General features: G+C 38.8%; 1 protein-coding gene across 1 annotated transcript; it reads left to right on the top strand.

Annotated features, from left to right (window-relative positions):
- The first annotated feature begins 316 nt into the window (after positions 1-316).
- Positions 317-3,560, top strand: LOC135527395 (homeobox protein Hox-C13a-like). Its single transcript, XM_064955917.1, has 2 exons — positions 317-977; positions 3,131-3,560. The coding sequence occupies exons 1-2, from the start codon at positions 317-319 to the stop codon at positions 3,388-3,390; spliced, it is 921 nt and encodes a 306-aa protein (XP_064811989.1). The 3' UTR covers positions 3,391-3,560.
- Positions 3,561-13,568: the final 10,008 nt, after the last annotated feature.

The raw sequence follows: 13,568 nt of genomic DNA, 5'->3' as shown, positions 1-13,568 counted from the left end.
TAAAACTGTTAGGGATGTTTGATGTCCCCTTTAAGGATACTTGCCGATGATAAGCCAATGAGAGTATCCGCTGGACTTAAAATTGCAATCAAGAAACATGCACCAGAGGCGGTTTAAATGGATGAGCCCCTCGCCCCCACCCCCAACACACCCTCGTGTCGGTCTCGTTATCGTATCACGTGTTGTCGGATCCCAGGGTCTCAATAATGAACTGGACACTTGGGTATTGCGCTGCGCATGCGCAAAGAAATGTGCTTGGGGATGAGGTGTCCGTCTTGGGGTAGTTGACTTTTAAAAAGCATTGTCAACCCCTGATATGACAACTTCGATGGTTCTGCATCCACGCTGGGCGGACACCTTGATGTATGTATATGAAAAAAGCCTGAATGAAAGTAATCCGAATAAAAACCAATCCATGGAGGGACTAAGCGGGAATTGTCCTGCTACCCACTGCAGGGAACTGATATCACACTCGGCGTTGGGACGACACTCAGGCACCATAAGCCACCAGGGTTCTGTGTACTCGGACATACCCTCCCACGACACTGGGCGACAGTGCCCCGCTCCCCAGACTTCCTCCAGCGCCACCCTTGGTTATGGCTACCCATTCGGAAGCCCGTATTACGGGTGTCGGTTGTCACACTCGCACAACGTTAACTTGCAGCAGAAGCAATGCTCTTACCACCCCGCAGAGAAATATGCAGAACCCAGCGCGGCACTGCCCACCGAAGAGCTGTCAAGCCGGGCAAAGGAGTTCGCATTTTACCCGGGTTTTGCCAGCTCATACCAGACTGTCCCGGGTTACTTGGACATGTCGGTGGTTCCCGGTATCAGTGCGCACCCGGAACCGAGACATGAAACTTTGATTCCCATGGATGGCTACCAGCACTGGGCTCTATCTAATGGCTGGGATGGACAGGTGTACTGTTCTAAAGAGCAAACACAGTCAACACATCTCTGGAAGTCGCCCTTCCCAGGTATGACATTTTTTTTGTGTATGTGCGGTGGTGGTGGTGGGAGGGGGGATTCCACGCGGCTTGCATTGTGGTTTCTTATAAGAAAGGATCTAAATAACCAGTGTACTTGTTACATGTTTTATATATGTCACATTGAAAAATGTACTTTTAATGTATTTTATTTATGCATTTAAAACCTATTTTCTTTGTATAGCCATCTCAAATAAACATATAACTGACTATACAGTGCATGATAGCACAGGGTGAAGGCGTGTTTATTTATGTTCATCCTTGAGTTAAAGTCCGGAGAGGAGGCCATGGGGTTTTTCAATAGCCGGATATGGGACTAGAAATTAGTCTGCCAAAATATAGAAGCAAAGAAAACAGATTGGAAAGACATAACCTTACCAAAATATTTAGTTTCCTTCAACCTACCATCATTCGTCTTCACGGCTGCTTCACGATATGACCACAACAGATGAAATGCAAAAACAAGACCTTTGATTTCATATTAGCATACAACTAGGTTTATGGATTGGAGCAGGGCACCGTTGCATTCTCCGATAAAATAACAGATATTTGCTCAGTGCCAGTAAATCTAGTCACGACAGGGACTGGTGTATTGAAGCTCACCCCTTTCACGCATTAGGTTTATTTGCAATGGCGAGACCCTTTTTTTCTCAATTTCTTTATTGAATATTTCAAATTCAATTCCAAATCAATTGTAATCAAATCTTGAAGTGTATGCATTATCATTGTCTATAGTTGAAACGAATTGATCCGTTAGTTATGTGGTAGGCCAATTGCCCCTATTGAATAGCACATTACATTTCTGAATACCAGTATCACGTTCCATCTTGTTAAGAATAGCTCATGGATTCCAGGATTGATTGGTTTATCATTCACAATCTAGTTCAGTTGACACACATGATTTTTGGAGCTTGTATGACCACTTTCCCCAAACGTGTCGTTGGCCAATACAGTCAATATTGGGATAGTGTGATATTGGCGCTATATGCCCATAACACAGAATAGATCTACTGTTTTTTAAATAGATTACAGTTATTTTTTTATCGTCCTGGGTTTGGTTGTACCATTGCACATTCCTCATGTTGTCCATTAAAATAGTCGTTTATCTCATCTCATCTCTGCCATGGATGCACTCTTAAACACGCTGAAATAAAACTTAGTATTAAGGATAAATATGATAGGACTGTTAACCAACCAACCTACTGAGGTTGTTTGCACACAGCTCACCCGCATGATTAAATTAATGAGATGTGATGTCTTGTTATTTAGCTGTATTACATCAATTGTAGCTGCATTCAAGTTTAAGATCAGGGGCTATCAATATAGATAGGCTTCGCTACTGAATGCCCAGCCTGTTCCTGCGCTCTCATAGACTAAGTGACTGTATAGCCCCAATTCCGATTATTAAGGTTTAATATTCGTAGTGTTTCCATATCAGTATGCCAATTTATGTTTTGAATATGCATAGGTTAAATATCTATGTTTGGACTAAGTAGTAATCATGGTAGAGATGGCTGGCATGCTTGATCCGAAAATGTGATCGGAGGCGCGGTATGGATGGTGTAACACAATAGCGGGCCCTGGAGGCATGCAGAGACCAAATTGAGCTCTGTACGGTATCGCCGTGCGCCTCTCAAATCTTGTGACAATGCGGAGGGATCCGCATTGACATGATTGGTTGACGGTAGGGGCGGGAGGTCCTGTATCAACACAAACTCACTTCCTTGACAACTTCCTTCACAACATCTCTGCACTGCTCCGCTAAACGCAAGAAGTATGAATGCCCTGCCTTCAGCAGAGGCAGGATCACCGTAAATGCTGCACCGCCAATGCAGACCACCGAATGACCATGCAGCGCCTTTAATGGGCTCGCCTACCATTAGGCCTACGTTTAGACATTTAGATTATATATTTTTAAACCCTAATGATTGGGATGTAACATAAGTTAAGTCCAACCATAGCCTACTTTTCAGGCCCATCTTAATCAATTAGCATAGCCAATCTACGGGGACCATGAACTTCAACAAATGCAATGATTTGAATGCAATGCCTCAGTGCTGGGAACTTTCACAAAGCATTTCACCCCCCCCCCTCCCTCCAATTGTTGTAGAATACCAACGGTTGTTATGCCCTTCTTTTCTCAGATGTCGTGCCTTTGCAACCAGAGGTCAGCAGCTACCGACGAGGCCGCAAAAAGCGAGTTCCTTACACCAAGATCCAACTGAAGGAGCTAGAGAAAGAGTATGCAGCTAGCAAGTTCATCACCAAAGACAAGAGACGGCGAATATCTGCCACTACTAATCTCTCCGAACGCCAGGTCACCATCTGGTTCCAGAACCGGCGGGTGAAGGAGAAGAAATTCGTCTGTAAATCTAAATCAAGCTCTCATATGCATGCCACTTGATTCAGTCCAATGTCACTGGCATGGCAACTCAAATACTTTTTCATCACTAACGCTCGATATTTATCTATTGACTCATCTCCCTATTTGGACATAAACTGGGGGGAAATACAGAAGAATATTTACTAAACCTGGTTTGGAACGAATGATCACATCCTTACAGGAGCGTCGAAAGCTACCAGCATTGTTAGTATAGCCTGAGACCTAAATTAAAAACTTTTGTGACTGATAAAGTAAACCGAGGTCTTTGGGGATGTCATACAGTGATCTTGTTCAGACATTTTCAGGTATTGGACGCATCAAGACTGAAAACTATATTTCAATGATAGTGTATGGAGGTTTTAGTTTGATCCCAAGGGAATGAGCAAGTCTGCTATTGTCTATGTACAGTGCCGTGCGTTTATTATTTAATTATAGGTTATGTCTTATGACAGAGGTTGTAAATTGCTATATTTTATGGTTATCATATTTAGATCATGTTTTTTCAGCGAATGATATGTCTGTCATGCAACTGGAATGATTGTAATCAATATAAGAATATTAAAACATGTTTCATATTAATGCATAATCTTTTCTCACTTGGTTTGTATAGAGAGTTAGGTCTTATTGCATCCGGGCTGCGCACTCACTAAATGCTGTTTTATTCCTTTATTTTGTGCAGCATTTAAACTGTGATGTTTTTGTTTGATCGACATTTACTCAATGGAAACGTGTTTCATATACAAATAAATATAACGACCAACAAGGTCAAATTACTTTTTTTGATAGTATCTGTTTTCTATTTGATCGAGATCTTGTCTAGTTTAATCGCTTAATGTCTACTCTTCTGTATCTGTATGACATATTCGGTGTCACTTTATTGGATGTAGAAAATAGTAAATTAAAATCCGGGACACTCAAATTAGTATGGTTACTTAAGACAAAAGCGAAAGGGAGAGTGGTTGGTCGGGAATGAAACATGAACCTCTAGCACACCCAAAGGTTGCGTGTTCCAACCTCATCAAAAACAACGTTAGCGTTTTAGCTAATTAGCTACTTTGCAACTACTTACTACTTTTTAGCTTATTTGCAACTACTTAGCATGTTAGCTAACCTTAACCCTAACCTTCATCACTAACCCCTAGCCTAGCTAACATTAGCCACCAAGCTAACATTAGCGTTAGCCACCTAGCCACATAACATTAGCAACAACAAATTGGAATTAGTACATGACACATATGTATTGTAAATTCGTAAATTATATGAATTACAGGTCGTAACACAAATTGTAATTTGTAACATATCATACAAACTATAATTCGTAACATATCGTACAAACAATATATACATATAGTACCATACTAAACGTAACATATACTAATTTTAGTGTCCCGGATTTTTGCCTACCCTGAGTCCTGGTTGAGAATAGATATTGCACAATGACAATTAGTTGATTGATGACAGCTAAGAATGTATGTCTAAATGTTGTGCAAATCAGAAAAGCATTTGAACATTTGTTGAGGATGCTAACTAAATGATGGACCGGAAATCAAAGTGGCAATAATAACCTTTTTTTTCATATTATTTGGGCTATTATGATGATGATTTGGGGCAAATTGTCTTATTCGATAAATAACCAGTAGACTAACGTCGAATTTTCACGTGGAATCATTTGATAAATTAGCATATGTTTACCACACATAACCCAATATGATAACATTAGGTGTAACTCTTTGCACGTCATTACCGTTGTAACCGGCTTCAATGACATTAAGCATAGACTACTCCAGGACTAAATTGTTAAGAACCCCTAAACTGAAAATGTTCAATTATGGTTTAAATTTTAGAGTAATAAACCCAATCCTGACTTTAACTCGTCCTCATCATATTCTCTTAAATTCTGCGTTCGACCGAGAGTCGATCTACTTCAGGACGAGCTGATATAAATTAGCCTCCCTATATCTTCATTCCATAATGAAAGATTGTCATGACAACGAAATCACTGGGTTTAGTCAGTCTATAGGTTATTGAGAATATCTCCGTGAAACCTAAATTAACTGCATAACAGATTCTGAATATGATTTTCAAAACGCAATGATAGGCTAGATATTTTGTCGAAAGAAGAATTGTCTGTGTAGATTATTAGCAAAGAGTCATTTTAAGAGTAGGCTTTAAAAATCAGATTATTTACGTGTTTTGTGTCTGCAGCAATTCCATTCACTCATTTGTGCTCCAAGGTGTGGCATGTACTAATTTATTCCGGAAGCCTTCATAAGCTCTCTGTGCATTATTTGGTCGAGAAATGTTTATTTTATTTGATAATTTAAAACAAGGTACACATACCGAATGACGTACTTGATTAATAATCATCGAGGATAATCACAAAAAGGTCCATTGTGGTTGATTATGCCGAAACTTCAAATTTGACTCTCCAAACAAATTTCGAAAAGTGGTCTATTCAATCTTTTGTAACATATGTTGGTTAACTTGACGTTATTAACTTCAGTGAGATTCTCATGACGTTTATAGTCTTCTAAACTATTGTCTAAAGGCTATTTGTAGCCTACATTTCCCTTTGATATAATTTCGATAATGGAAATAAGTCGCACAATAGCTTTTGAAACAATTGGTGAACAAATTACAAATATACAGTATTAAGGAAATAACGCACGTGTTTAGTTGTGCATAAACTACTCACTCTTGTATCTCTTGAATGGTGTGCATTTTACATGCTAGGCTATTCATTTTAAAATCTCAGCTAAATACTAAATTATATTGCTTTTGGCATGTTGGTAGGAATGCTTGTGAATGACGTATGATTAGAGTACACGTTTGAGGGATCAATCATTGGGTTATACTTCTCTTTAAATATGCTATCTAAAGTATCTTGAGTTCTAATTCAATCGAGCAAAACGTCTTGCTGACGTAGGCCTACACGAGTTTCCTTTTCAAATATCACGTTGACTAATGAATCTTTGTCTCGAAAAATGTGCTCATGGAAATTGTATTTTGAGAACAGACCATCGACGTGACCACTTGTTTTTATATTGGTCAAAAAAGTAGCCTAAATTGGCATTGTGGCAAAAAAGGCAAACGCAAACCTACCCCGTTTCAATATTGAATCGTATGCTGTATGATGTTGGTAGCATGCCTTACAATCAGGAATATCGTTGGTTGGATTGTTGTCCAAGTGCTCAAATAGTAACACAATCTGTGCTATCGTCGTGTTGCTTATTCGTGTAACGCAGCAAATTCGTCTTGTTTGAACCAATAAGCCTTAGCTAACTTGTAAAACGTGATCCGACCAAACGCATTTAAGAATTATTAAAATTGGACAAACCTTTCTATAGCTCTATTGACATAATTGTTGCTTTATATTTTGTTAAATTAACTTTAGGCCCAATCAAAAGTTGTTGGCCTAGTAGTAGGCTGGAATGTAGCTGCAGAGCTCCTCGTCTATTGTGTCTGTATTTCACTTCTTGACTACCCTTGACCATGACTATGCAGTCACTTTGACCTTGACATAACAACAGCTCGTGCATAGCTAGGGACATAACTAGGGAAGGGTGTGCTTCCTCTCTCTGTTGAGGTGGGGGTGGGTACCAGCCACGCGATTTGTTTGCAAGGCAATATAATATATATATTTTCGAGTCTAGACAGTAGGTTATCACTATTTAGCATACCATAAACTAGGATACTGTCAGGGATTATGCCCCCCCATGACTATTTAATATCACCCCCAAATTACAAGCATTTTAATCTGTTCCTGTTTTTCATTTATATTTCTTACACTTTTTCCTTATGCTTTGCCTGACAGTCTTACAGAATTATCTCGCCCCGATCTCCAGACCTGAAATTATACAGCACACTTACACAGTCATCATTGGGTGTGTGTGGTATTTTGAGCGTGGATAACAGGTAGACAGACCATAGACGTCTTGCAAGTCCATCACGTTTGACACCGACAAGTTTGAGCCGTGTAGCGTTTTTTTTCAAGTCAAGATTTAAAGTGTGCTCCTTGCGATGAGCTGTGCATCTGCCTTAAAGGAAAACAGACGTGGCCCATAAAATCATTTTGAAGGTATGTAGGCTGTTTTTATACTACCTTGAGTTTAAATCAATGTGAAGAACTGTATCGCTATATATCAAGAGCGTATACCTACCTACCCGTTTCAGATTTAGGACTGTAATAATGGCAAAGAGAACATTTAACCCTAGTGCCATGAGACTTGTCCCCTTACGATGTAACTGTATTTTTTTGTTTGCATCCACCCCTATGGTCGTATTTTAGCATGTGGTGAGTGCAGTAGCCTAATGTTATGAATTATCACTAATTTTTCTTCCGCAATTTCATGAAGTAGGCTAACCTAGGTAAGGCACTGTTAGAAGACAACCTTAAAGGTTCTGTAGGAGTCGCCTTCTTTATTTAATATTTTATGGCTTTGTATAATATTTTTGCAAGTAAAATGGGCAGCTTCGAAACTATTCCATTTGTTGTTTTGTTTAATGTTAAATAGCAAGCGAAAACTCTTTCATTTGGAAGATATTGGAGACAATCATACATGGGCATATATGGAGACGTTTAGCGCACACTTTTGATAGCTTGGACATATTGAATACACGGCCTAATTCCGGCTTGATTTCGAATATAAGTCACACACACAAACATTTTAAACAATTGCTGAACAAATGGCAACATTTTATGAAAATAGTGAGCCTTTTACGCACTTGTTTAGTTGCGTAAAATAGTAACTTTCGTGTAGCATTTATCCAATGAAATATAATACAATATGGATTTATTTGTATGAAATCTTGAAAACTTTCATGTGTATTTTCAATGTAAGTTTTTCAAATGTTTTTCAAATGCATTTTCTGAGCTGTGTAATCCGCTTTCCTTAGATCCTCTCTAGGTTAAATTGCACATTTCCGCATCGTTCCCAGAAATTTGAAATGGCTTTTATTTTTTATTTCCCGGTAAACCACGTAGTTGAGCTCCTTTCTTGTTTACTTTTCAAATCACAGGGCCTCTATACCGTTAAAACTGTTGTTTTTCTCTCACTTCTAGAGTAACCTCCCTACAATTGAACAGTGTTCCTTAATACGTTCACAATATCGTTTTTGAATCATCAAATGTTATATTTCTTTGTTGAACATCTTAACATACTCGTTCATTGGCCATATGTCTTATCTGACATAATTTACATGATAAGTAATTACATAGTTAGTGTCAATATCTTAACTTAGAACCGTGCTGACCGATCTAGGGAAATAACTCGCAGAAAGAGAAGGTGGCTGTCATTGTCAGTCAACCAGGGTTTAGGCCCAAGTATGAGTGAGTGAATGTGTGCTGTCCTGAATGGGAATGCTGAGCACCGAGAAGAAGGAATATGACAGCCTCTGGTGGTGGATAGATGGAAATAGCAGGAAGTTGGAGACGGGATTGTGGATTCACCCTTTTGCAGCATATAGCAGGTGAGCAGAATTTGAAGAAGAACAACGTTGTCTCGTGTTTTAGTTTTTTTAATCAAATGATTGTGCTAATGATGAGAGATCACATATTGCTTTACCCTAATCCAAACAACCACCTCACCCACCCATCCGGAAATGTTTCCTTTTTATCAACAGTAGTTGATAGTAGTAGCCTTACGAATAATATTTCAAGTGACATTCTTATAGCATGTGTCAGTGGTCATGTTGCGTGATTTAAAGCTGGTTTGTCAGCCAGAAGAACTGTCTTTTTCCTGAACAGCTGAACTGTGCAGTGTGTAGTGGACGTTGCATCAGAAATAGCTGCAGCCGTTCATTGCTGATGATGCATTCTCACGCAGGGCTATAGGACATATTGTAAGATATTATGGCGGGTTAGGGTCTTTTTCAAGCAACTTTGCTTGGCGACATAATATGAGTAACAGATTTAATTGTAATAACTCATTCTGGATTAGTAAATTGGCAGGTAGTCGGCAGTCCTCACACACACACACACGCACGCACGCACGCACACACACACACACACACACACACACACACACACACACACACACACACACACACACACACACACACACACACACACACACACACACACACACACACACACACACACACACATTCGCATTCGCATTCACATGCGGAGAGAGATTTATGAGATTTGCATCACAGTGCCAAAACCGCATGTGGGTCCATATTATGCGGCTGTGCCTTACCAAACAAATAACACTTACTGTTGCAATATAGTCCATAGCCTATCAAACAGAATTCCAAAAATACATCACAGGTATTCGTTGTGTGTATTCGGTTTAGGTTAGCAATAAAAAGTAGCCTACCAAATAATATATTGACAGTAGTAAGGATGAAATTGATTCTATATTAATGTTTTCCAAGTCGATGCCATGAAGTAGACTAGGTATATTTTGTGCCCATGAAGTAGCCTATATTGTGTGGTAATTTTGATCTTGCGTTTTGTTCTGTTTTTATTGAGTTGCAGACTAATCAAAGTTGATTACATTTAAAATAGCATTGAAATCTGTGTAAACGCAAATTAAAATTTCACAATATATCGATGCCATGTTGATTAAGTATGTTTAAATAATAAATAAACAACTAAATACAAACAAGTGTTGTGAAGGCGCCCGGAAACCCGTCAGTCAGCATTAAACATTATTAAGGAATTTAAGTTGCAGTCCTTAGCTTGGATTCTTTCACATTCCATTCCAGAACCAGTGTTGCCTCGACCAGTTTTGTTTATTTTAGATTGCCAATTTAACATTACGATTGGCCTTGGCTTGCCTGTAAACTATAGACTGAGTTGGCTATAGATTGAATCATTCTATAATTAGCCTACTCAACAATTACAAAACTCAAGTGCGATACTTTTTATATTCTACCATCTAAGTATGACCATGCTACCATCTAAGTATGAGGTATAGTGTCCTAATGTTAATAGGGTTGACATTGATATTTGGCTTCATTGTGATTGTTTGGGGGACTTAAAAGAATCATTCATGAGTTTCACAACGGGGCTGTAACTCTGACAACATGTAACGAACTCAAAGGAAGGAAACGCTCTTTGTTTATGCTATTGCCCCTGTCTGGACATGGCGAGGGATTCCAAGACAGTTGTGTCAATGAGCCAGCAGACATCAATGCACTAGACAGTGACCTTGAACTGCCGAAGCGCCAATTGGTATAGTGTTCTTCACTAAAAAAGCGGAAAGAAAGAACTTGATAGAAGAGAAACGCGAAAGTTTCCGCATCTTTTTACAATTGTATGTTAAAGTGTTTAAAATGTGATTCCTGAGTCTTGTCTTCAATAGAAAATACCTGTGGTGTTTCTAAATTTTGCGTTTCTTCTATATACACAATCATGTTGTTTTTTTCTACTTCCTGTCGAGTCGTCAGGGTTTGGAGTGATTTCTTTTTTTCAATGGCCGTCATTATGGGGCATGGTTATCTATATTCTGTTTCACCAAGGTAACATCCGTGATTGCCAAACGGACTGTTTTTTAACCTCATCATTTGTGATTAGCACTGTGTGCGCTGAGAAATGGATAGGCTCAGTAGCATAACATCAAAGATGTATTGGCCTGTGTGTTTGTGTTCCTAGATATCATAAACTGTTGTTATGAGATTCCCCTTGCTACTTTGGTCAATATCATCCTAGTGAGAGTACACTAATCTGTGCAATGACTGAGGCCGTGGATGACTGGAGGTCGATGACTAGTGTTCTTTTCTGATAATGATTATAATAGTGAACTTGTGCAGCATATAGGCAGGCCTACTCTGCTTAACTAATCCAAAAGCTAGGCTATTGATCATGGAAAATCAACGGCAAATTTGTTTTTATACATATTCGTTTTGTGAAGCAGAACAAAACATGTAATAAAGTACAAGACAAACAAACTGACTTAAGAAATGCATGTTATGTGTTTCATTCATTTGCATTTGCAGTAATTTGTTTATGAAAAGGGTCCTTTTGGGTTGACTATTACGTACGATTTTTTTTAAATACTGTATCTGATGGCAGTTCAGAACAATGGGCTCTAAAAAAATCTTTCAACTCTAAAACTAACTGACCATCAATTTTAGGATAGTGTTACATAATACGCAAATGCTCTACATATTAGGGCATTTTATTAACACGTTATGGAGATACACATACTGTAGACCTACTGTAAACCTAGGCCTATATGTTTAAATATGTCTATATTTACCCCTTAAAACAAAAACACTCTAGCTTGAAATCAGATATTGTTTCTGTTTTCGTCGATTGTCTTGTCTCATTTGTAAAAAGGCAACATTGATTGACAGCTAAAACAGGCTATGCGTGCTCTTGGAATGACAGAATGTATGTCTCACATGCAGTTTCATTATTCCTGACCTGTGGCGCATGTCCCAAATATTAAGGATTTCACGTATACTGAAGCCATATTTTAACTGCTTCTGTAGCCTTCCTTCCATAGCTCTAATGCGTAGCTTGTATTATCCCATTTCAAGTTTCAATGGGCCATAGACAAGCAGTGTGAAATGCACTTGCAAATGCACTGCCAGCCTCCAAAGTTTACGTTAGGCCTAATTTACAGTCCCATATTTATAACTGTCTTTCCATCCTTCCTGATGAATATGAATCCTTACAGACACTATTATTTCATTTTGGTCGCATAGCAGCAGCTGCCGCAGAAGCCAAGGCTTCTATAGACAGTGATATGTATAGGTAGGTTTATTACACATTGATAAAATAGCAACTCCTCTCTGTCCTGTCCTATGCACACTATGGCACTGTAATAACAATGGTAAGCCATTTAGTAATTATATAATAAGCAATGTTTTGTTGACATCTTACGTAATTGCTATCGTTGGCCAATGATTAGAACGCGGTGAAGGTTGTCAGGCATATCGAGAATAACAACATTACACGAGGAATGTATAGTTACAATGAGTACTGGGTATGCCTGTCAACCAAAAATCAAGTCTTAAATTCCATTTCCTTGTTATATTTATATTTCACTTTCCACAATGGAACACTCCTTATGGGACCAGGCAGTCACCCATTAAATGTTATCATTCCTCTGTGAGCCCTTTTTTCGCAGTAGGCCTATCATACAGATACCTAATAATTAGATACCTGATAATATTTTCGATAAAACTTCATTCAGTTTATTAAGAACAAATTCTTATTTTTAATGACGGCAGAGGAACAGCGGGTTAACTGCCTTGTTCAGGGGAAGAACAGATGTGTACCTTTTTAGCTCGGGGATTCGATCTTGCAACCTTTCAGTTACCAGTCCAACGCTCTAACCACTAGGCTACCTGCCGCCCTTGCACGCTCACTTTACTCAACTTAATTGTGACAGGGGTGCTCAGTTGCATATCAATTAATAAAAATGCACTGTGATTAATTTCGACTAATGAAGCGCATTTAAACTCCTTCGACCTCCTTGTTAAAATAGTGAGTTTATACCGAGCTACCCAGCGCATAGACACGAACGTTTAATAGGGTATCTGTTTAAGTTTTTCCTCAGAGAAGCACGAGTATCATTTGAAATATACGCTCTTAAAATAACCTTATTGCAGATCGTCTTATGTTTTACTGAGCCAACGGTTTCAACCTACTGACCCCGTTACTGTAAATACGAGAGGAGTGAGGCTGTGGGCATCAGTCGTTCCTTAAAACAGGCCCGTAAAGTGGAGCATCACAGCTTTATATGACACTCGATTCATCTGTAATTTGCTCTAAAATAAAGTCGGACAAGCACACCCAACAATTGTCGATTTTTTTGTGCGTCGGAAACAATAGAACACGTACAGACCTTTTTGCAGCTGCCTTGTAACTGTTAAATGACATATTAAAAAGAAAAGCAAGCTCTGGGAAAACTTTACTGAGATCAAGATGGCCTGTAATATTAATGGGTTGGGGTATCACTTAAAAATGAAAGAGTAGAGTATTTTGAAGCACATGCAATAAGGAGAAAACACAACCCAGATTTCCTTTTGCATAAAATGTTTATAAGTATTTTAAAAAGCATATAAAACCCGTAATACAGAAGCTAATGTTTTGTTTGGTCAGACATGGACATAGTGGGTGGTACCTTCCGTAAGGCAAATTGGTGGGGACATGTGACACTAGTTCAACCAATCAGGCGCGCCGCTCGGTTTAACTATGTTAAATGTCAGATTACTATAAACTAGAAGCTCTTGGTCTGGCC

The sequence above is a fragment of the Oncorhynchus masou genome, chromosome 5, assembly GCF_036934945.1.
Source record: "Oncorhynchus masou masou isolate Uvic2021 chromosome 5, UVic_Omas_1.1, whole genome shotgun sequence".
Lineage (NCBI taxonomy): Eukaryota > Metazoa > Chordata > Actinopteri > Salmoniformes > Salmonidae > Oncorhynchus > Oncorhynchus masou.
The sequence above is the reverse complement of the archived record's forward strand: the minus strand, read 5'-3'. Positions and strand labels throughout refer to the sequence as shown.

Bases quoted from the DNA above. Each gene is read 5' to 3' on its own strand.
- LOC135527395 (XM_064955917.1), top strand. From the start codon at position 317: ATGACAACTTCGATGGTTCTGCATCCACGCTGGGCGGACACCTTGATG. The intron at 978-3,130 runs GTATGACATTTT...TTCTTTTCTCAG, and splicing joins CTGGAAGTCGCCCTTCCCAG to ATGTCGTGCCTTTGCAACCA.